General features: G+C 32.6%; 1 protein-coding gene across 1 annotated transcript in view; it reads left to right on the top strand.

Moving 5' to 3' along the window:
* The window catches only part of LOC145660850 (putative RNA-binding protein 19), a 76,655-nt gene extending 54,383 nt beyond the window's left edge, over window positions 1-22,272 (top strand). Inside the window, exons 8-16 of the mRNA XM_081726273.1 lie at window positions 412-534; window positions 2,700-2,835; window positions 3,907-4,047; window positions 6,369-6,577; window positions 9,457-9,659; window positions 11,668-11,784; window positions 14,732-14,837; window positions 16,053-16,176; window positions 22,094-22,272. Coding sequence (XP_081582399.1) covers window positions 412-534; window positions 2,700-2,835; window positions 3,907-4,047; window positions 6,369-6,577; window positions 9,457-9,659; window positions 11,668-11,784; window positions 14,732-14,837; window positions 16,053-16,176; window positions 22,094-22,152 — 1,218 coding nt within the window. The 3' untranslated portion in view covers window positions 22,153-22,272. The remainder of the gene's footprint in view (window positions 1-411; window positions 535-2,699; window positions 2,836-3,906; window positions 4,048-6,368; window positions 6,578-9,456; window positions 9,660-11,667; window positions 11,785-14,731; window positions 14,838-16,052; window positions 16,177-22,093) is intronic.
* The last annotated feature ends 1,051 nt before the right edge of the window (window positions 22,273-23,323 follow it).

The following is a 23,323-nucleotide window of genomic DNA, read 5'->3' as shown; positions in this document are numbered from 1 at the left end:
TCAGACCGAATATCGAATCCGGGTTTCCGGTTTACAATAACACTACGCTATCCAGTCTGCTGACTGCGTTTATAAAGATGTTTTATAAAAAGGAATTTTAGAGGTTTCGTTGAAATTTTTGCGTCTAGTTGTATTAGTTTAGTGTGTGAAAGCAGTGCTTATGAACTAACCACATAAGGACTGTGATAACATCTTTCTAAATTATTTTACTTTTTGGGGATGTTCTACGTTTTGTATTGAATTCATGATTTAATTTTAGAAAGCTGTAATTTACGTTCTCATAAATAAATTTTAGTATTGAAGTAAAATCTGTGTTCTGATCTCGCCTTTGTAGAAATAGGACAATTTTTTCTTTAGTGCTTTCAATAGGTATGTAATTTGATTAAATACGTTTGACATTTTATTTTACAGGTCCTTGACTCTAAAGGTCGAGAGAGTGTCGCTGTAAGACTCGCACTTGGGGAGACACAAATTGTTAATGAAACAAGAGAATTTCTGATTGAGAACGGAGTTCAATTAGATGCATTTAATAGAGTATGTATTACAAGCGTATAGTATTTATTGTATACAGTGTGCATCCAGATTAATTTTGAAGTTTCATTGTTCATAATAATTAAATATCTTAAGTTTTTCCTGAATTAAGTGTTCGTGTTAACTAATTTCTTAGTTCAGTTTCTTGAAACTTAATTGTACCAAAGGACCCTCAAAGGTGGTCGTGACGCAAAGTACGTCATTAAAATTTACGAATGGGAGACAAAATTAGGTGTACCGTTTAAACCAATTAATAATTAAACATATGTGTTAAGGGGATACAACAACAACACTTCTGATCAACGAAGGATTGGGGGGTCAGAAATATTGAATGACTTTAAAAGAAAGTAATGTTTTGGGAATATGTCGAGAATTTACGGGGGCGCGCCATGGACCGTGGAGGGAGAAGGAGCATTTGCACCCTTGACAGAGTATAAATTTAACGCCTGTGAAAGAAAAAATGTTCTTAACCGAGTAAATTTTTCAGTTTAAGCAAATGTTTTACAGTAACACTTTTTACAGTGATTTATCTGAATTGTAATGTAGTGGCTTAAGGGAGAAAAATCTCAATTGTAAATAAAAACATTCGTAGGTTTTATCATCACAATTTCAATCTCAGTCTTAAAATTTAAATAGCGCACATCTTACAAAAACTTGCGTCTTGCCTTGTTTCTCGAAAATTGAGAAATCAAACTGTTATAGTCAGCCTTTAATGTAATTTCGTTTTGGATGCATAAAGTTGCTAAGTTGTTCAAATGGTCTTCTGTTAATGTCGATCTTAAATAGTATTTTACTCTTTTCTCGTTCACCAGACATTTGAAGCAACCGTTCATAAGAACACTAAAAGGCGATGATGAATTCAAGTTTCTTCTCCCTCTCTCATCATTTTTGATAGCTCGAGAGCCATTTTCTTCATTTTGATTGGTTCATGAAACTCATCTTCCACTTGCCTATTCAGATAAAGCATTGTTTCCTTATAGCATGTGGCGCTGTTTCCGATGGGTAACAAGTCTTGAATAATAGTACATCCTTCGACATTGTCAAACACAAAGTAAAATTAACATGGGTTTAACATGGGAAACATTATGTTCATGAGTTTTCTCGGAGTTCTTCCGTTTTCTCCCACATTATCATTCTACGAATTATTTTATAACGAACTTTTTTTTATTTTTATTTTTTTTAAGCGTGAATGACATAATTGTGGGATGTTAAAGATTTCATTTTATTTTTATACATGTTCGGCCAATACTGCATGCGGCTGGTCAATTTCCAGTAACATCTAAGAATCATGGAAATAATTTTTCCACTTGTAGCAGTGTTCAAAGTTGTTATGCCTGTTATTTTGTGAAGTAATATTGAGACAGAGGATGAATTGAAAATTTTATGCCTTATTCCGTTAAAAATTCCTTTGCTACAGAGCTACTTTGATCATTTTAAATTCTATTGGAACTCCTAGCAAACATAGTTGTGTTCAACAAATGGTTTGCAACTTCCTAATCATATCTTACAATCAAATTCAGCAGTTTAACATACTTGCTCTTGTTCATTGATTTGCTGCTCTCTCTATGTGTTCTATAATCCAATTTCTGCTTTTGCTTTATATACATAAACTTTGGTACTAATCAACCATTTTCTTTTTCTGTTTGTTTTTACATGTTTATTGTTTTTAAGTATCCTATATTAGATGTTGATAATGTATTTGACCGTCAGGTCTTGTGTTATCGAATGTCTTTACGTAATACTTGGATGGAAATGGTTTTGGTACTATTCATGACACACATTCTTTAAAAAATGATTACTAATGTTGAGATTCCAAAGTCCTTTTCAGTAACAAAATAAACATGACTAATATGACAGTTTATCACCTGATGAACACTCAGTTAACTGTTTCGTTGAATTACAGTGATTACTTAGAAAACCTAGTGTAAGATTTTATTTTTGTTTTAAATTCTGTAAGCCCAGAACTCTAATTCCTAATCCTAATAAAGAGAAACTTTGAAAAACAAAAGGAGCTTGCGAGTACATGTAGTTTTTATGATTTGTTAAAAAAAAAAAAAGTCCAGTGCGTAGTTGTCAATAGTAAATAATTAATTACAGTTTTGTTTTTGTGTATCTCTTTTGATCGTTTGGTTTCTTGATTATTTTTATTTTGTTTTTATATTTTTTAGCTGCCTGACAAAAGGTCAAAGACAGTAATTTTAGTGAAGAATTTACCAAGCAAAACAACTTCAAAAGAGATACGAGAATTGTTCCAGAAATACGGAGAATTAGGACGTGTTGTTCTCCCGCCAACTGGAGTAACAGGTATTATTCCTTTTTTTTGTTTTCTTGAATTTATCTTTAACAGACTAACATCGTAGTACAAACTTAGTTAATTTCATATGAAGGTTACTTTATTTTCGAAGAATGTAGTTGTTTTCGTTTATTTTTATTAATTTTCATTTTCCTATGGATGTATTGTATTGTTGCTAAGGAATATTTTGCTGCATTTCAAAGCTTTATTTTGTATATTTTTCGATTCAACTTATACTCATGTTAAATTTGGAGAAATTACAATAATTTAAATAAATCTAATTATTTGAAGTCGATGTTATAATAGAAATAGGAGGAGAGAAAATAGAACAGGTTTTCAATATCTGGATTATTATTATTAGTGATATGAAATGTAAACGTGAAATAAAAGCAAGGATAGGAATGGCGAAAGAAGCCTTTGGGAGAAAGAAAAGACTATTTTGTGGGAAACCAGAATTGTGCTGTATAGGTAAGAAACATAGACATTACTCAAAAATGATAAAAATCGAGTGGAAGCTTTCGAAATGTGGGTGTGGAGGAGAATGGAAAGAATTAGCTGGGTCGAGCAGAAAACGAATGAGAGGGTGTTAGAAATGATGGGGAAGAAAAGAATAATTTTAGATATTATTAAGAAGAGGAAGATAAACTGATTGGGACATTGAATAAGAAGGAATTGTATCATGAGGGACGTGCTAGAAGGTATGGTAGCAGGAAAGAGAGGGAGAGGGTGAAGGAGACTACAATTAATGGACGATATCAAAACAGAAAAATCGTACATGAAGACGAAAAGGCTAGCAGAAGACCGTAGAGCATAGAAGCTTCTCAGTTGCAGCAAATGCCCTGCCAATAATGACAGAATACCTATGACGACAGAGAAAACAAAGTATCATGTCTGTACACTTTATTGTGAAACGATTTCAGCACAGCACTTCGGTAGTACATTTTAAAATGTATCAAAATAACTACTTTAGTTATTGCATTTTGGTTAAGAGTACTTTCCATAATTGTAGTCGATATTCATATTGTAAGTTCTAATTATTATTGTTTACGTTTAATAATTTTAACACTTCTTCTTCATAACAGCAATAGTTGAATTTCTGGAGCCATCTGAAGCGAGAACAGCATTTAGAAAATTAGCATACACGAAATTTCATTATCTACCTCTATATTTAGAATGGGCACCAGCCGATACCTTTTCTTCACCTCCACCAGAAAAAACAAAAGGTAAGAGTTCGTATTTATCATGGTAATGTTTGGTATGAAAGATTATCAATAATGACAATAGCCCAATGATTTTGCCAATTAAACTTCGATCAGTGGTTTAGTATGCTTTCATCACGTAAACGTATTGTAAGAACGAAAGAAAGGAAAAAATGGGAGTTCGTCTAATATGGACAGAGGTCAACAATAATGTTTTCTTCCTAGGAAACCATTCTTTTCTTGTAACTGGTTGAGACTTAAAATGTAACAGATTTAATGTTTTAATAGTTGAGATTTAATTTACATCGGTAAAATTGTTTAAGTAGAACAGTATAAAAGTTACAGAGCAAAATCTGAAAATAAACACCGTGATATTACGTAATTTCTTAATGTGAAAAAAATATATTACATCCCTGTTGTTTTGTTCAATTTTAAGTGTAGTTGTATAATTTGCTATTATTACTCTGTCAATATGTGTGTGTTCCAGGTGACAAAAATGACAATCATCATCTTCCCAGGCTCTATACGTTTATGATTTATATCCGAGCCTGGAGGCTAACGTCAGACTCTGTATTTTGCGCGGTTGTTGCCAATTTCAGCTTGAACTTGCTAAGGTTGTGCATAATATATTTTTTCATCTTTCTCTCTCTCTCTCTTTTTTTTTTCTTTGCTCGAGATAATTCTTTTATAAAGTTAGATAGTGCCCATCATCCTTACGTTATCATGCTGAGAGAGAAATTCGTTCCCAACATCTCAGCTTTTAAGGGTTCTTTTATATTTCTTCAAGGTTCAGAAGGGGGAGGGGGGCAGTGGCTTAGTGGTAGAGTGCTCACCTCTAGTACTAGGAGTTCCTGATTCAACCTCAAGCCGTGTGAGTTAGTAGTGCATAACACCGTGTCTGTGGATTTTCTCGGGCTTCTCCCGTTTCCTTCCCCATTCTCGTTCCACCAATTATTCACTTCCATTAATCATCCGTCTCCCGTAGTCTATAGGCATTAACCATGGGACGTAAAACTGAAATATTTCATTTAATTTTCATTTTTATTTTCAAGGTTCAGTTAATGTCGAAAACATGTCGTTACTTTATGTTATTGTACAAAGTGGTTATAAAATCGTGGAATCATTGCTGGTGTACCATTCACTGGTCGGATGACGTATTTCCGAGAAATTCCATTCAAAAATGCCTTCATACATAGATTAAAAGGATGGGGAGTTTTGACATTCAAAGCGCATGCCGTGAAAACCTGGATGATTATAATCTCTACAGTGGCTGTACTGGATCTTCATATGTTGAGAATTGAAAGAAGCGTGATGAAATGTTTGAGAAAGCACATTAGCAATGGTAACAAACTTGATCATCATGTATACACTTTTCATCGATCTCCTATTAGTTCAAGAATTACAGCCACCTTGTATAATGAAAAAAAAAAAAGGATTGAAAAGAACAAATGTTTATTTTTTTTCTTCAACTTGTTTCGTTCATCATGTTTTACTTTTATTTATTCAACACTTGCAAATGGCCCCATGTGTTACTACTGGCAGTATTTTTCGTTCCTCCTCCTACGTGTGAATAGAATTAATCTGAATTCGAAGTCTCGGATGAAATTCTAACACCTCATATAGACTGTTAATGAGTCACCTCAACCCTTTTTCTTCCTTCTTGGTCATGGATAATAATAATAAACACTGAAACACATGTCTAATTATTTTAAATGAAAAGTCCAAATACCAAATTTCATATTTGTAACCTTTTAGTAATTACAAGATATGGACATTTTATTATAATTACCACCCCTCTTCCATGCTGAATTTCCAAAAATCCTTCGTTAGTTGTATAGTTCGTAGCAAATCCTATCTACTGTCCACTATATTAAACAGTTTGACTTAGGCGTTGATCAACCAGTCATTCAGACTTCCTTTATATAGAGAAATTAGCAAGATATTCCATAATCTGTATAATAATATAACTTGTATGAATTGAACCAATACAATTGCTTAATGATAATATTGGATAAATATCAAATAGTTGAAAATGCTCACTTTTACCCTTGAAATGAAAAATTCCATACTGTTCCGATGATGTACTGTTATCATCGCACATTACACAAGAATCGTGGCAGTAGATCATTGAAGCGATATGCAATGTATCTTCTTTTAAAGAATGCTTAAAGGATGCTCTTTTCAACTATGATTTAATATAACTTGGTTTCGTAGAAAAAGGAATGATCCTTTGAAATTTAACAGAATTATTTAATATTATTTTCACAATCTGCTTATTTTTGTACATGATCATATCTATTATTTTATTTTTATTTTTATTTATTTTTCTTTTTTTTTATTTTCAGGCGTTAAAAGCGATGCCGATAACAATGAAACTAATGTTGACACAGAAGGCACACACGATGAAAATAATGAAGTATCAACTAATGAGAAAACTAAAGAACAAACTGAAATCTCAGGTAGTGAAGATGAAGATGACGAGGAACCGGAGCCTGATACTACTTTGTTTGTGAAGAATTTAAACTTCAATACCAATGAAGATAAAATAAAAGAGGTACTTTTATTGATATTTGAGAGTGTTGTCCAGTGGTGAAATTTTAAATTCAGGACCGCGTGCAAGAATACAGTAATGACAGACAGCATTATACAATAAAATTGATTAGAGTTCCAGAGTTTTTTGCATTTTAAACCCAGATGTTCTGAAACCAATGTAAAAGAAGTCATTAAATTTTTATATCGCTATAATAGCACCATTATAGGTTTTACTATATGACCGTCTAATTCACTTTAACCAATTATTACAAAAGGAATAAAAGTTTCCTTAATATGATAAATTTGCTCTGATGTAGAAGGAACTCAAAATTTATTCTTTAGTTTAACATCGTAGGAAATTCTGTCTCGTGAATTCTCTCCCAATTACAAGTGCAAATGCAAAATTCGGTCAATGACTGCCTTAATGTCAACAGCGCAGACATATAATCCCTTCCTCATTTCAATTACTGATTGATATATTGTCATTTCGTATGTTAAGACGAGTGTAATGAAAGTTATTATTCATCCAGTGATAAAAAGTCGATATCGTTAATACAAGTTTTCTATAGAAGTCATTCAACCTCGAGCTTATACTTCCTAGTGATCAGACTTACCAGCTACACCGTTATGACTGAGGATCCTCGGAATTAAATTCAGTTAAATATACTTATATATTCTAGAATGATGATTACTTTTGAGTGTGACGTCCCTTTCATCACTGAGTATATATGGAAAGTAAAACAACTTGAACTCTCACCAAGAATGGAACCAAGCCTTCCGCGCTTCCGCGTATGAGTCGGTTTTTCCAACATTCGTGTAATAGCTTAAAGTTTGTCTAAGTAACAGTTCTGTAAAATATTGGAAGTTCGTTTAAGCTAGGCAATTGATCCTATTGTAGTAAGTAATCATATTGGTAAAACGGTCAATTAAATTAGTGTGTGTGTGTTACCATTTGGAAAAGATAATTACGTGACAATCTGCTTGTTAATTGTGCATTTTACTACATATACAATACATAAATAAGTAACACTTTCTTCCATCAAAATAAAAACTATCAGTTATTATTGGCAACGAACAACATACATTTTATTGCCACAAAAGTTTAGTTATTGTTGGCAACGAAGAAAATACATTTTAGTGCCACAGAAGTTCGGTTATTATTGGTAACGAAGAAAATACATTTTAGCGCAACAAAAGTTCGATTTTCTCGAAAACTTAATATAAAAATTAAGTCTCAAGCATGTTATCGTGTTCATTGGATGTGATCTATCGACTGATATATTTCCTATATTTGGATAAGACTTTAGTTAAATAGAAATTAAAATTTAAGAGTTAATGAAAATTTTCGGCTTCATTAACCATACCATATGTTGTCGCCCTTCTAGTATCATAATCAGCTTTATGAGGAAATATTTCAGTATCAATTTTATCTAAAGAGGCCTTATCATTGCGAAATTAAAATACCGCTAATTTTACAGTAATTATGTGATATCTTTAAATAGATAAAAGATAATCAAAATGTGGAACAAGGTCTCCCTAGACAATATTATTTACATTGTGAAACATTTAGACTGAAAAAGAGAAATTCTGATGTTCTGAGGGTATTTTATGCTTCTTCAGGTTGGCAACACTGACTGGAGATCCAATACATAGTTTTTCCTTTTCCAATCTCGAAATAGATCTCGAAGTTGCTAATTGTTTATCGTTAAAACAAACACGTGTGTGTTTTAATTGAAAGCTCCCTTAGGCCTGCCATCTACTGAGACAAGACTTTTTTTGTTTTTTCTCTTAGTAAGGTGCTGTCATCTAAGAAGAAATAAAACTAAGTCTTGCCTTGCGTCCACTAACAAATTTCATCATCGTCAAGATTAACACGATCCTTTATAAGGGATACGTTTTCATGACATTCACATGGATGTCACTGGTACGCAAGGTGTTAATTGCTTTTTCTCCATTTTCTCGAAGATTAGTCATGAGCTTTTGTTCAGCTGAATAAGATCTCTCGATTTGTATGTGTCTCATCTTTAAACATTTTTTTCCTGCTAAACGGTAATAATATTTTAGAATTACGTTGTACTTATAGATTATTTTTCATGGACCCAGTACTACATGATAGAAGGCGGGTTCGCGGTTCATTTACTACGTTACGTTGGCTGTTCATGTCTATCTGATTAATCTTACATTTGACTCTTCAGAAAGTCAGTTATATACCTGTTAATATTATCAAAAGTTAAGTGTTTTTTTTTTTTTTTTTTTTTTTTTTTTAAGTATTAGATGACAGTATTTTCCAACATTATTATATCTATGATTTCATTCGAAAATTGTCCAATATCTGATAGTGCAAGTCAATTCCATAAAGCCATTATATATAGGAAATATTATAGTATTAAATTACATTTAATATAATGTGTATGTGGGGGAAACACGACATACAAATACGTATTTCATTTCGTATTAGTTTCAAGTGTGAACCTAGGTCAATTTTTTTCTAAGAAAATTATTTTATTGTTAGTATACTTCAGACAGTTAATAAATAGTTTCTATTTATCATGTACATATTTGTAAGAAAAGTCACATAGAATACTAACTGTTGTGGAGCTCATTGCAAGATTATCAACTGAAAAAATAAGTTTGTTTTATTATTTCAATTATTTTGTCGTTCATAAAGATGTGTTATTTAATAGTGGCATTATAGTAGTTGCACTTTGCAGAAATTTCCGTAGTTATTGATATCCCATTGATTTAACATTTGATTCGTGATTCATCATTATGATATAAGAAGAGTTCATTTGAACTTAAGGAAATTTCGTTCAGTATCTAACTCACATAAAACCTGTGAATTTACGAATTGAGCTTAATTTAATTTAATGTTTCTAAACTATTATGTTTTGTATTTTTCAGCATTTTAAATCTTGTGGTCCAATCCACTACGTTATGATTGCAAGGAAAAAGGATACTAAAAACCCAGGGAATTTACTGTCTATGGGTTACGGTTTCGTCCAGTTTAAGAGAAAAGATAGTGCAGAGAAAGCCTTAAAAACGCTTCAGCATTCTATTATTGATGAATACAGCATTGAACTTAAAAGATCTAACAGAACTCTGTCGTAAGTAATGTGGATCATTCTTATAGCAGTTACTATGAAACAATAATAATAATGCTAATAAAAACATATTAGTGTCACAATCACTAAGTAATTAAGTAATTTCTTTTTTGGTATCATTCTACTTAGATTTCTGTAATTCCTGAATTTTTATAGTTCCAAGCTTTCGACTTTCCCCTGGAGTCTTGGTCACGGAGGTTAAAAACAGGAAGAAAAAGAATAGAAATATCAAGGAATAAAATGGAACGGAATTACCTTTGATAAAGTGCAAGGAAGATAATTTCTTAGATTGGAGTCTAATCCTTTGCAAAAAGTCATAGCTCACACAAACAAAACTATTTCCAAATCTCTAATTTTAGATGATTCAACGAGAGCAGCTCTTAAAATGTCTGATCCCGGATTACCTACTATATAAGGCAAAAATACATAAGGCAGAAGTTCCTATTACTCCTATTATATCAGGTCAACGTCATCCCACCTGTAAATTGTCTAAATGGCTTGTTAATTATTTTAAATGTTTAAATATTCTTCTCTCTTATTGCTAAAAAAAACTAATAATTTCGAGGTTAAACAGCAAATATATAATTTAGTTAACGCAAATAACATTAAAATGCCATCAATTGATGTAGCTGACATGTATCCGTCCATTCCTTTGCAATTAGTTTTTGAATTATTTACTAACATCTTGTACAGTAAAAACTTTAGTACTCCGAAAGTGAATCAAATTCTCAGTCTTCGTGAATGTCGCCTTAAATACAATATTTTCTCATTTGAAGGTAATATATATCAAGTTTGGGTATGGGAAACCCCTTATCACCATTGTTAGCTAATCGGGTACTTCATGCGGTTGAAAGTAGAATTTTGAAAGAACAGAAACTTGGTTGTACAGTTCGATATAATCGGTATAAAAGACGACGTACTTTTGTACAGCCTTAAAAACCCCCAAAACTTTAGAAAAGAACATCACCCAATTTGAGAGTTATTACACGGATCGCAATGAAAAATTGAGTATTTACGAAATAAAATGCAGTTGCCAAGAGAGTTGTATAGGCAAAACAAAAAGAAATTTAAAAGTCTGAGTAAAGAAACACATTAGAGATTCAGAAGCGGAAAATCCAGCGTCAGATTAATCGAAACATTAAAAACAAACGCAACACAGAGTAGAAGATTCAAAAATTTTACTTAGAGCTAGAAAAGAAATAGACTCGTTTTTGAAAATTTATTTTTTCATTTAAAAGGAAACAAAATCAAATCTAGATAAGGGATAGTTGATTGACGAATGGGAGGCGGTACTTACTAAATTTTCACAGCATTGGCATGACAATAAAAATAATAACATGAGTTAGCAACCTTCCAAAAGGAACAGGAAAGGCGCTCAAATTTACTCCGTTATATTTTAATTCGCTTCATCTCATTTGGAGATCGTTGACGACTGGACAGCGTGTTTCTTGTGTAACACAGCTTTTCCCTTGATAAGTCCGTTCCATTTTGTTCCTTGATTTGTCATTCTTTTTCTTCCTATTTTCAACATCCATGACCAAGACTCCAGGGGAAAGTCGAAAACTTGGAACGATAAAAATTCAGGAATTACAGAAATCTGTAATGTGGAATGATAGAATCTCTGACCGTGGTTTTATAATATCTGAATTCCTTTTTGGTAGTTTTCCTTGAGATGATAATAATTTTGATTTTCGTTCGATTACGATTGTAAAATAAATTATTTTTAAAGATAATGTATGTGTCTTGAATTTTGGTATGATTACATTGCTTTATACGCGTTTTAATGTCAATTTAACTTGTAACTTGCATGTTTTTTATTTTGTTTTTATTTTTAAGGGGATAGTTCAATTTAACATTATTTTACAGTGACTTATAAAATTATTTAGTTCTGGTATTAAATTAATGAGAAAATGTTGAGGATAAAAGAAACTACTATTGCTTTCTGTATACATGTTTTAAAGAAGAATCTATAAGGCTAAGTAGAATTAATTGTCAACTGTTGTCTTCACAGGCAAGACGTTGCGACAACAAGAAAAAAGGTAAAAGTTGGAAAACAAACTGGGACCAAAATTCTGGTGAGAAATGTGCCATTCCAAGCAACTGATAGAGAAATAGTTGAGTTGTTCAAGTAAGTAACTGAGTTCTGTGAGGTATTATTATTATTATTATTATTATTATTATTATTATTATTATTATTATTATTATTATTATTATTATTATTATTATTATTATTATTATTATTATTTTAATAGTGCTGCTCTACTGATTAGTGTGTGTTGTCCTGGATTCGATTAGAGATGCTGCAGAACATTCCTCGTTGTTGAGTCAGCATCCTAAGGCAGTTGAGTTTTTTTGATTTCTTTCTTTTTCTTTTTATTTATTTTTTTCGCTTTGCTTGGCGTTGTATAATAGTCGCTTTCTCCCCTGTCTTTTTCGTAAAATCTCTTTGTATTGTTTTCTTTCTGGACGTTAAGGTAGTTGTGGTGGGACTTACTCTCCTTTTATATTATCTAGCTTTTAATAATTTTCACCAGAGTATCAACCTTGTGTGTGCTTTTCTCGACTTTTTATATTTATTTCATTGCTCCCTTTCATTACACGCACAGATCTACGTATATACACATTAAAACACACACATATATAGGGCGTTTCAAAACAACGACGACAACGTTTGGGAGGTGATTCCTGACATCAAGATAAGACAAAAAGTATAGATCAACCGGGGTGCACAAATGCTTCCTTTCAGAGTTATAGGCTGCCGAAAACGTGAAAAAATGAACTTTAAAGGTCCAGAGCTCCAATACTATGGGACCTACCGTAGTTAGGTCAAGACTTCACTTAACAACTAATATGTGGGATATCATAAAATGTTTCAGAATCCCACGGTACTCATGCAGCAATTTTTATAGAGGCAGTTTGGCTACAGGCATATAATTTGAAGTACTCACCAACTACCTCTATAAAAATTGTTGCGGAAGTACCGCAGGATTCTGAAACATGGATATTTGGATAGGGCGCATACTAGTTCCTAAATGAAGTCTTGACCTGAGGTAGATAGGTAGGTTCCATAGTTTTGAAGCTATGGACTTTTATAGTTCATTTTTTCATGTTTCGGCAGCCTATAACTCCGAAAGGAAGCATTTGGCATTTGTGCACCCAGGTTGTTCTAACATTTTGTCTTATCTTGATGTCAGGAATCACTTCCCAAACGTTGCAGGTGTTGTTTTGAAACACCCTGTATATACACTTAGTTTTTAACATTGAGTTTATTTACAGAACTAAACAAATGTGTAGAATTTTGCACTAAGTTTGTTTCGTCTTTAATCTTGGCCAGACTCACAACCGTATTTATTTATCTAACTCTTCGCTTATTTACAGCAATAAGAATAACAATTAAAGTCTCACCACTTTAGGCCACACCAAAGTTCTAAAAATATATTTATTTATGTAACACAGTAAGTAATTTTTATTATGCCAAAATATTTAACATTGTGAAATAATTTAATTTGTGAAGCCACTCCTGCTTTGTTCGTCTATTCATATTATGAAAGATGAACGCGGACGTCGAAGAACTTATTTCTTATTTGTCCTTTTCTAACCCTGCACTATAAGGTGAATCATCCTATTAGAAAATAACTGACTAGCGAAATCTGTTCTTACTGCTCACACGCATATACAATTGCTAAAGTTAAAATAACTAAATAAATAAATAAAATAAAAAAATAGTTACAAGCATTTTACAGAATATAACTGAACTATACGTAATATTATACAAAATAAACGTTTCAAAGTTTTCAATATTGCCAATACTTACACTAAGAACAAGTTGTTCCTATGCAACGCCTTTGAATTTAAATAGGAAGAAAGAAATACTGCAAGGAGGTAGAATTAACGTCAATGAAACCCAAATTTTTAATGAAACTATTAATCGCAAATTCCTGTTCTTATTAAGGTTGCCACCGTCCATATTTATGGAAATATGTTAATGTACCTTTTCTGTTCATGTTTCAATAATTATATATACACTCTGTGTGATAGTGCGAACAAGTTTAGTTGGCTAGCTAGATTTTAATAGAATAACTCATGTTACAGCACAATCTTAGAAAAGGAAATAAAAATGTGAGGTCTTCGATTTCAGCGTTCATCTTTCCATAATGTGGCCGATGATGAGACTAGAAATTACTCTCGAAATCATTTCATCATATTAAATATTACGGCGTAATACGAGTTAATTATTGTTATACGTTACCAAAATACGACCAGATATTTTTTTTTTTAAATTATATATTGCATCTTTAGTTAAATTCCATTTCCTAAATTCAAAACTGATGGAGAGTCATTCCTATTTTATTCTAATTTATCGTCGTTGAATTGAATTAAACTTCTTCGTCATTTTGCCTATTGTATTGAAGAAGCATATATCTCGATACTGTTTGATCCACTAGAGTTGATAATAGTGAAGTACGATACAGAAAACCAAAAATAGCGGCAGTAGAAATATACAAGCTGAGCACACATCACCCATCTAAAAGTATCCTTGTCCCCAATAGTCCTTCATGTATTGTGACGGTAGTTGGTTTTTATTTATTATTATTATCACTGACGGATCCAGAGAAGAATTTCGGGCAGGTAAATATAAATGTATAGTGTAATTTAGCTTTAAGACCTGAATTATTCCTCTACTAATGAATTCATAGGGTGAGAAATTTCCAGCATTTCCTCCCTGATATATATTGCTTGCTCACAAGATCTTTGGAATTCCCCTGTTTTCCTCCCTGTTATTGTTCTGATAAATAGAAGTGAGAGTTGAAAATAAAAGGAAGAAAAATATCTTTAATTTAAAATGTTAATTTTAGTGTCTTCTCTTTCTTACAAGCTACAAAATTTAATACATAGATACTAATATGTTACAGGTTTCAACAGTTTTTATTCTTTAAGAACTATACTTTAACATTATAAATATTTAAGTGACTACAAGCAATAAAGTTCAGTTTTAAGATAGTAGTATGTGGTAGATAAGAGAATGAGAAGCGATATCTGATAAATTGTAAAAGTTTCTTTTGGTCGTTCTGCAGAACGTTTGGAGAACTGAAGGCTGTAAGACTTCCTAAGATAATGGCTGGAACTGGTTCTCACAGAGGATTTGCGTTTGTTGACTACTATACGAAACATGATGCTAAGGTAAGTAATGTTCTTAAATTTGATATTTCGTTTAATTTACTCGTTAATATAGCTCATGTTTACCTTGTTCACTCTTCGATTTCTCATGAATATGTCATACCCAGAACACACTTTTTTTTTGTGCTGGAAAACATCCAGAATTATCGAGAGCAAAAAGTGAAGCTAAAAAGTAAAAAAGAAATAATTACGTGGGATAAAGATTCATCAATACTACAAAAACAACTCAAAATATTAAAATACGAGGCTTGAAAAAAAAAGGAATGGCAACCTGTTAGTAATATACGTGGGGCAGTGGGAAGCGCATGCGCGCAGAGCAATCTTGCAGTGTATTCCACAAACAAAGAGGCCAGATTTACGCGGAAGAAACATCAAGTTGCATAACTATAACAGGAGACCACACACTCTGCACATGACAGTTAAGAAGATTGACTAGCTGAAATGAACACTGATTCCACAACCTCCCACAGAGTCCGGATCTACCACTATCAGAGTTCTGTCTATTTGGACGATTGAAAGGTCATCTACGTGGGAAACAGTTGCGAGATGACAAGTTCATTGGTGTGTGATAAAAAACAAACCTCTTCTCTGGTCTATAGCTAGTGCGTGTGCCATTGGTGCACGTAATTCTGGGCTCGATTCTCACTGGAAGAGCACAAAACTTTTAAAATCATTGATTTTCATTATACATCTGTCTCCTCTAGCCAAAAGAGCATGCCGTGGGACGTTAAACTAAAAATTAAAAAAAAAAAAATCATTTTTGGAGTGTGAAAAAGTGGTGTGATGATGAACTTCAAACGTTTTACTCTATAAACGTGCATCCATGTCATGGAAATAAAGATGGCTGGAGTGTATTGAGCAAATGAATTATATATTGACTGATATTTCCAAAGAACCAATACTTATACGTACAATATTTCATTTCTCTAGTGCTTACCATTACCGAACTAGAGTTGATTGTTCGTCAGTTTTTGACCGACCTTTGTAAATTGAATAGGAAAGGCTCCTATTTGTTACGATTTTATATAAAAGTTCTCATTAAAGTAAAAGTTTCACTCATGCCGTACTTCACATCTGTTTGCACAAATTTTCATTTAAATTGTGAAAACGTATACGTTCATTTTTAACATTTGAATGTTCGGTTCGGAAGATCAGTTGAAAAATGTACATACGAAATTTGTGTGTACTAATTAGTAATGAAATAATTTAATTTTCCAGAGAGCATTTAAAGCGTTGTGTCAAAGCACTCACTTGTATGGCCGTCGCTTGGTGTTGGAGTGGGCGGAATCAGACGATAGTGTGGATGAACTTCGTAAAAAGACTGCAGAACATTTTCATGATCGTGAGTATTTTTTGTCTTTTTAATTTGTTTTACTATACAGTGTATTTATGTGCATCGTGTGTTTCATAGTATATGAGATGAAATTAAAGTTTCAGTTTTGCTTATGGTTCATTCTTTAGGTAAATGAAAGTGCAATAAATGGAAAAATTGTTTCCTTGATATATTTGGAGGAAATAGAAATACCTTGAGGAGATCCAGTCAAACATAAAGGTTTACCTGAATTGCATGTCCCAGGATTGAAATAACGATTTTGTCCTTTAGAATTGAGAGCTTTGCTACGAAACCCTAAAAAATTTAATGTAGTGTGGAAAATACTTGATTCCACATATTATGATAAGTATAAGGACCTCGGAGTTATCTAATTATAAGGCAAGACGTTCTACGGTTTAGGTTTAATTAAACTGTACTTATATGCCGTGTTCAGTCAACATTGTCGTATAGTGGGGTTTCCAAGAATACTGGGTGAATATGAATACCAACATGGAACGTTTAATAAAGATCCAGACTGCTCCCTTTTCCTTGAATGTTGATTTCAGTTGTATATGTACCGGTATCAATTCGCAATGCAGGCTAATGGAAGCTGGATTGAAACCGTAAATTGAACGGCAAACTATACTTCTAGAAGTATGTGTGCTAATAATTTTTGTGATTTTTTTCTGATATATATATATATATATCTTTTCTTAATTGAACTCTTTCATTAATTGATAAATATCATGTAAAGATCCATTAGGAAATTAATATGTGCTGGTTTGCTTTAATTAACCGTTGCAAAAGTGGTAAAATGAGCTCGGTTTAATAATTCTTTAAGATTTTAGTGAGACATTATTCCAGCAATCGGAAGAAACTTAACAAATGTTGGTAAAAACGTGCAATCCTATTTGTAACATGCGTAGGGAATACAGAGTCAATAGCAGCGATAAATATTAGAATAAATAATATTAAAATAAATAATATTAGAATAAATAATATTAGAATAAATAATATTAGATTAAATAATATTGGAATAAATAGTAGCTAAGAAACAACAGTTTCTTTCTTTTCCTTTCCTTTCCTTTCTTTCTTTCTTTTCGGGGGGGCGCGGTGGCTCAGTGGTAGAGCGTTCACCTCTGGTGCTTGGGGTCCCGGGTTCGATCCCAGCCTCCGCCAAGTGAACTTTGTGGTGGACAAACACCGTGCTCGTGGGTTTTCTCGGGGTTCTCCCGTTTCCTCCCACTTTCTTCATTCCACCATTTCACTCATCTCTCATCATCACCGTCTCCTTTAGCCTAACCGGCATAACCGTGGGACGTAAAACTCAAAGATTTCATTTTTTTCTTTCTTTTCTTTTTTCTTTTTTTTGTATTATCACGTGTGGGGAAAGTGCACGATAAAAATTGAAGCTCTTCGTATAAAACAATTAAATTGAATAAAAAACGTGAAATTAGTAAAGAAAACCGAAATAAAGTATATACTTCACGATATAACATTTATTACCTTCTTATGTGTTCAGTAGAAAAGATCCGTAAACTGAGGAGAATGTCAAGCTTTTATCGTGACAAATTTGAAATTTAAAAAATTTCACTGTATATTCATAATCTACCACTTATTCCTGGAAAACGTCCGGGCAGGTGTTCGATATTACAGTGTTCAGGGAAAAGTGAACTTGGATGCGTGGTTATTAACTTCACTTGGAATTAAGGGGAGCATAGTGGTGGCTTATTAAATAATATGCCGCAGTGCGACAAACTAATTTATGAAAAAAAAAAATACATCTTATTTTGTGTTCTATAAATACAACAGTCGAATCAAAGCAAATATTTCGCATCATGAGACAGTAAAGTAGAGCAGTGGTTTCCAACCGGTGTGTCTCACAGTCTCATAGGATGTGTCGTGAAATTGTAGAATTTCAAAATCATTAACATTTAATAATCAAATCATTTAATAATAAATTAAAATCGATCTTGAGATAGACTACGAGTCAACGATTCCAGCTGTAGCAACAATATTCAGTACTACATCGATTCACTATTTGATAAGAACTTATTGTCTTTTACTATTGTAATTTATATTATAATTAATAAAAAAACAAACGAGTATGTCGCGATATCGCGGGCTTTTAATAAAGTATATTGTCAGCCAAAAAAAGCTTGGAACCACCGGAGTAAAGGATATTCGTTTTAGAAAGATAAGTTACAATGTAACAACATGAGGAAGTATAATGTAAAGAATAGATTTGTCAGGACACTATTGTACCATAAAAGATAGGTCAGAATTGTTAATACCATAAAAGATATGTCAGAATTGTTAATACAAAGTTTGGGAGTGTTCCAGAGTGACCAGATGTTCCATTTTTAACGGGATTACTCCTTCTTTCTAGAAGTCGTTCTGTGTTCCGAGAATACTGCAAATGGAACGCAAATGGCCTTTTTAAAAAGCGTTCCGTTTTAGGTTTGTAGTTACGCAGTATACTAGTAACTTATTGTGTGGACTTCGACTTATTTCTTCGATATTTTTTGAAGAAATATTCCTCTTCTACAAGAAATACAGGCATATTAACAATAATCAAAAGACTATTGATACCCTTGATTCTGGTTCCTGTTAACTGTAATGTAAAATAAAAGGCAGTGTAAAATTATAATTGGATTCAAGTTAAGTGAATGAAAATCCGGTTATTTTCAAAGCTAAAGACTTCTTCCTCCTGCCATGAATAACGACTTAACAATGACTAATACCTAGATGGATTGACAAGTCATGTCAAATATCTCAGTATTTTAGTTCCTAAACCAAGTCACCCTATTCTACCCAACGAAAACAGGAAGAAAAGTCTGTGGAAACCAGTTTACGAGCCTCGCAAAGGATGGAATTACATAGCACATTGTAGCTTTGAAGAAAGCGCTGTAGAAAATTTTAGAGAAAATCATACCAGGACTGGCTAATAGTGCCTAATTTACAATCCTGAGAATACTTTCGAAGGAGTTTCTTAAAGAAAATACAGAATATCGAATAATGCAAAAATATGCTAATTTCAAAGGGAAAAAAGTAAAACGCCGTGTTCACAACATTCTGAATTGGATATGAGTATTAATTTCTCAAAAACTTTGTGCACCACTTACTCTAAAGCCAGTATTAAATGTGCAATCTAGTATTAAAGCTTTTTCCAAAATATTGCAAGGCTTGTTACTTAGAAGCGAAGGTGATTTCAATCTCTCTCCATATGAATATTTTAGTTTGTCCTAATAACAAACGGTAAACTCTCAGCCTATGCATCACACTGATTTTACTAATAGACAATCATGCTAATAAATATTGCTTACCTGTTTAACAAAGCCCCAGGCTGCGGTGGCTCAGTGGTAGAGCGTTCACCTCTGGTGTATAGGGTTTCTGTTTCGATCCCAGCTCGCGCCAAGTAGACTTTATGGTGGATAAACACCATGTGAGTGCGGTTTCTCGGGGTTCTTCCGTTTCCCCCATTTTATTCATTCCACCATTACATTATTTCTCATCATGACCGTCTCCTTTAGCCCAGGTGGCATAATCATGGGACGTAAAAACTGAAAGATTTCAGTTCATTTAACAAAATTCCTTAATAGTTGCATTATATGGTATAACGTTTGGAGTGATTGGTGGGCAAACTCAAATTTGTTAAATGTAAATAATTAGAGCTTTTAATTATTAACTAGAGATTTTACCCCTAAGACTTACCTTTAACTGAGCCTCTGTAACCATGGGTACTCTCCAAGAAAATCTCCATAAAATTTGAGGCAGAATTATCTAGGGATCTCAAGAAGTAATACAGTTATATAAACGCACCTATAAAGAGTATAATTGAATTTTGTTAGTAGGCTAATTGATATAGAAAATAATTCCGAGACAAGTACGGTTTCTCTTTTTGGATCAAAAGATCCAATATATTTCAGGCAAAAAAAAAAAAAAAAAAAAAAATTGTAGGCCTCATATCTTTAGAATTACGTATAGTGTAGTTAAACCGAAAGCATCACTTAACTCAGTATGATGTGCTTATTCCGTAAAAAATACGAAGACTCGATTTAGGGACCGTTCAGAAATTTTGTGGTCCCTGATCCAAAAACTAACTATTGGCCAAGATCGCAATCTTTTGATTAATTTTTTTGGGATCATTCCTAGAATTCTTGTTTTATTTAAAGAATAAGAACAAAAAATAAAAGACATTTATAACAAAAACAAGAAAGAATATATACAGTATATATATATATATATATATATATATATATATATATATATATATATATATATATATATATATATATATATATAGTACCACAGTACTGTAATTAATCGAGAGGAAAAATAGGCTACTTGAGCCCATTTCAACGACTATTGTTGAACAAATGAAAGAAGTTGAAAATTCAGGATCAGGAAGAGAAGTTTTAAAGAAAAATTACTTACTGTTCAGCTAAGTCGTCATTTAGACTCTCCTACCATTTAAGGATTCCCTACAAGTAGCTTAGTTTATCATTTTAAACCTTGACCATCACTTATCTTAGGTCGAATTCTAACCAGTTTGATAATATAACTCTATCAAGAGCTTCCTGTCGTACTTCGATTGATCCCTAAAAGTTTAGAAAAAAATATGATATCATCTGGACTCCTGATCACCATTTAGATCGGTCTGTTGATTCTAAGTCCATCATTTAGGACTATATCTTTCATCATTTAGAGATTCCTTATAAAGTTATTAAGATTAATTTTTTGAGAACAGAAAATCTAGCATAAAGGACACTCTCCGGGAAAGCCCACGTTCCAACAGTGAGTGAAGCATCAACCTACATTCTACATGCCTCTCTTACATGCTGTTAGTAGCCTAAAGAAGATGTAGGTGGGTGTGTATCGCGACTTTTCTTAACGGAATATATTTACACGCGGATCTGTAGTTGTGCAAATATAGAAGAAAGAACAGTAAATTAGAAAATAAGAAATCGCGAGAGAAAATGATTTACTTCTAAGCTTATGGGACAAAACCAGGAAGAAACACCTTTGTCGGTCATGCTTCATGCTCAAGTATTTACTAGGGAAGACCACAGAGGAAGGGTTGCAAAATCCAAGTAAGAGGTGTCTGTTATGTGTATCTTATCTACCAGACTAGGCTTGAACCTGCAGTTATATACCCGCTACGAGAAGTGCGATCAGAAAACACTAGAAGGCGAGTGGAACGCCAGCTAGTGGAAAAATCGAAAACAAAAGCTTCAGTTATCGACTTAATTTCTAAACTGATACCCTCAAGGAGTCACATTGATACTTAAGTGTATATTTTGTTTCTGTCTCCTAAACTCTTAGAGTTTTCCCCTGTAAAAGAACTATTATGTAAGTTTTTTTCTTTTATCGTATTAATAAAGTGTAACTATATATTTCTATGTAACCATTTCTTCATAACTCTTTGATTAGATGACTTTTTAGTCGCCTCATGATTCTGATTCAGCACCAAAAATATTTACTTACTGGGGAAGATGATCCGTTTTTGTTTCGTACGATTGATTTTGTGTTCAAGTTTCACACCCAGCCGTCTTGATTGAGTTTTTCTTTCGTCTTTCCTAATTCTTAACATGTAGATGCTGGGATAGTGCCTTCATTACTTAATGGATTTTGACTTGTCCTTATACTCTGACCGACTTGGAAATGTCCTTAAATATTAGTGTAACCAAAATAACTTCTTTCTTTCTTTTTCTTTTTCTTTTTTTTAAGATTTAAGTCATACATGTTTCATGTAAAATCTGAATGATTACAATAAGAACATCAAACAAACAAATAAATAAGTACGTTATATCTTTGTGTAATCTTTCGCTCTAACAACGAGAGTACACAACCTATGGAATGAATTTTCAGTATTTTTGTAGCTATGGATGCATTGAAGCAGTTAATTTCTATTGATTTATTGTTTCCTTTTTCTTCTTATTTGCAGATCCAAAACAGAAAAGGAGAAAGGTCTCAGAGTTTCCAGAACTGGGTGACAGTGACTAATATGTTAAATCTAGAAATTGTATTTTTATATATTCTAAGCAATACTATGTATTGCTGTAAAAGAATTGTGCAGATGTTTTTGTAATTAAAGAAATAAACATTAAAAAAATAATAATAATTAGAAGTTTAGAGTTTTGATGTTCGGAAATCAGATACAGCTTTTTTAAAAATTATTATTCTCTTCCATGTTAATCTAGAAAGTGCCTGAAACCAGTGGCGGCACTTAAGGAAAGTCACACCCGTAAAAATTTTAATTTTATCGCTACATGTTAAGGGAAGAAAGTTTACGTAATGTTGTAATTCTTTTTTACATCTTTATGAAGATGCATCAATAAAATTTAAATATTTATCGATGTGACTTTCCAAGAGCCGCCACTATCTGAAACGAAACGCAAAGAGCAATGAGCCATGTATATTTAAGAACGTCACCTCCTGCTTTTCCCATGTAGTGGTATGTAATTAATTTAAAACCATTTTTCTTTTGTTAATTTTATTCACACATTTATAGCAATAGTTGTGCATCCAATTTTAATCGGTTAGTTGAAGTGTACAGGTCTCCCATCGTAGAGAGCACTACTAAGTGATACAGACAGTATGGTATTGAGTATTTTAAATACCTTAAGACTATATGAAGGCAGTCGTTTGAGAAATAAAACAATGAAGAAAGAAACATTTATTTTTATACGAATTATAAGTATTAAGAGATTTAATTTTTTAAAAATAAAAGAAAAAGAAAAAAGCTGGAACATTGTTAACGATAATTTGCATCCAATAGTGATTGCGTGGTAAATTTATTTTTGATTAAAAATAATCTGCTAATAACCTAAAACGAAAGTTTTGTGGTTTGACAATATCCATGATCATTTATGGGTGCCGAGACATTACAATTTCTGTGCATGATATAGAATGAATATTTTAAAGCCCAGATAACGTCACTTCTGTGGGTGCATACAAGAACCTGATATGTGACATTTTTGTGAAAAGTGAGTTATCGCCATTCATGAAAGCTCCAGAGGTCATTCGAGTTCCTGAAAAACTGCAGAGTTGTGGGAAGTTTACAAGTCTACCAAAAGCTGGCGCCCACATCGTATTAGGGATTGGAATTAACGCTTGTAGTGTGCAAGAACGTGATATGTTCTCTCCGCATTTTATTCTTCTTACTCTTGATGCA

Source organism: Thermobia domestica, chromosome 9 (assembly GCF_964235325.1).
Source record: "Thermobia domestica chromosome 9, izTheDome1.hap1.1, whole genome shotgun sequence".
In the NCBI taxonomy this organism is placed as follows: Eukaryota; Metazoa; Arthropoda; class Insecta; order Zygentoma; family Lepismatidae; genus Thermobia; species Thermobia domestica.
This window is presented reverse-complemented; position numbering and strand designations above follow the sequence as displayed.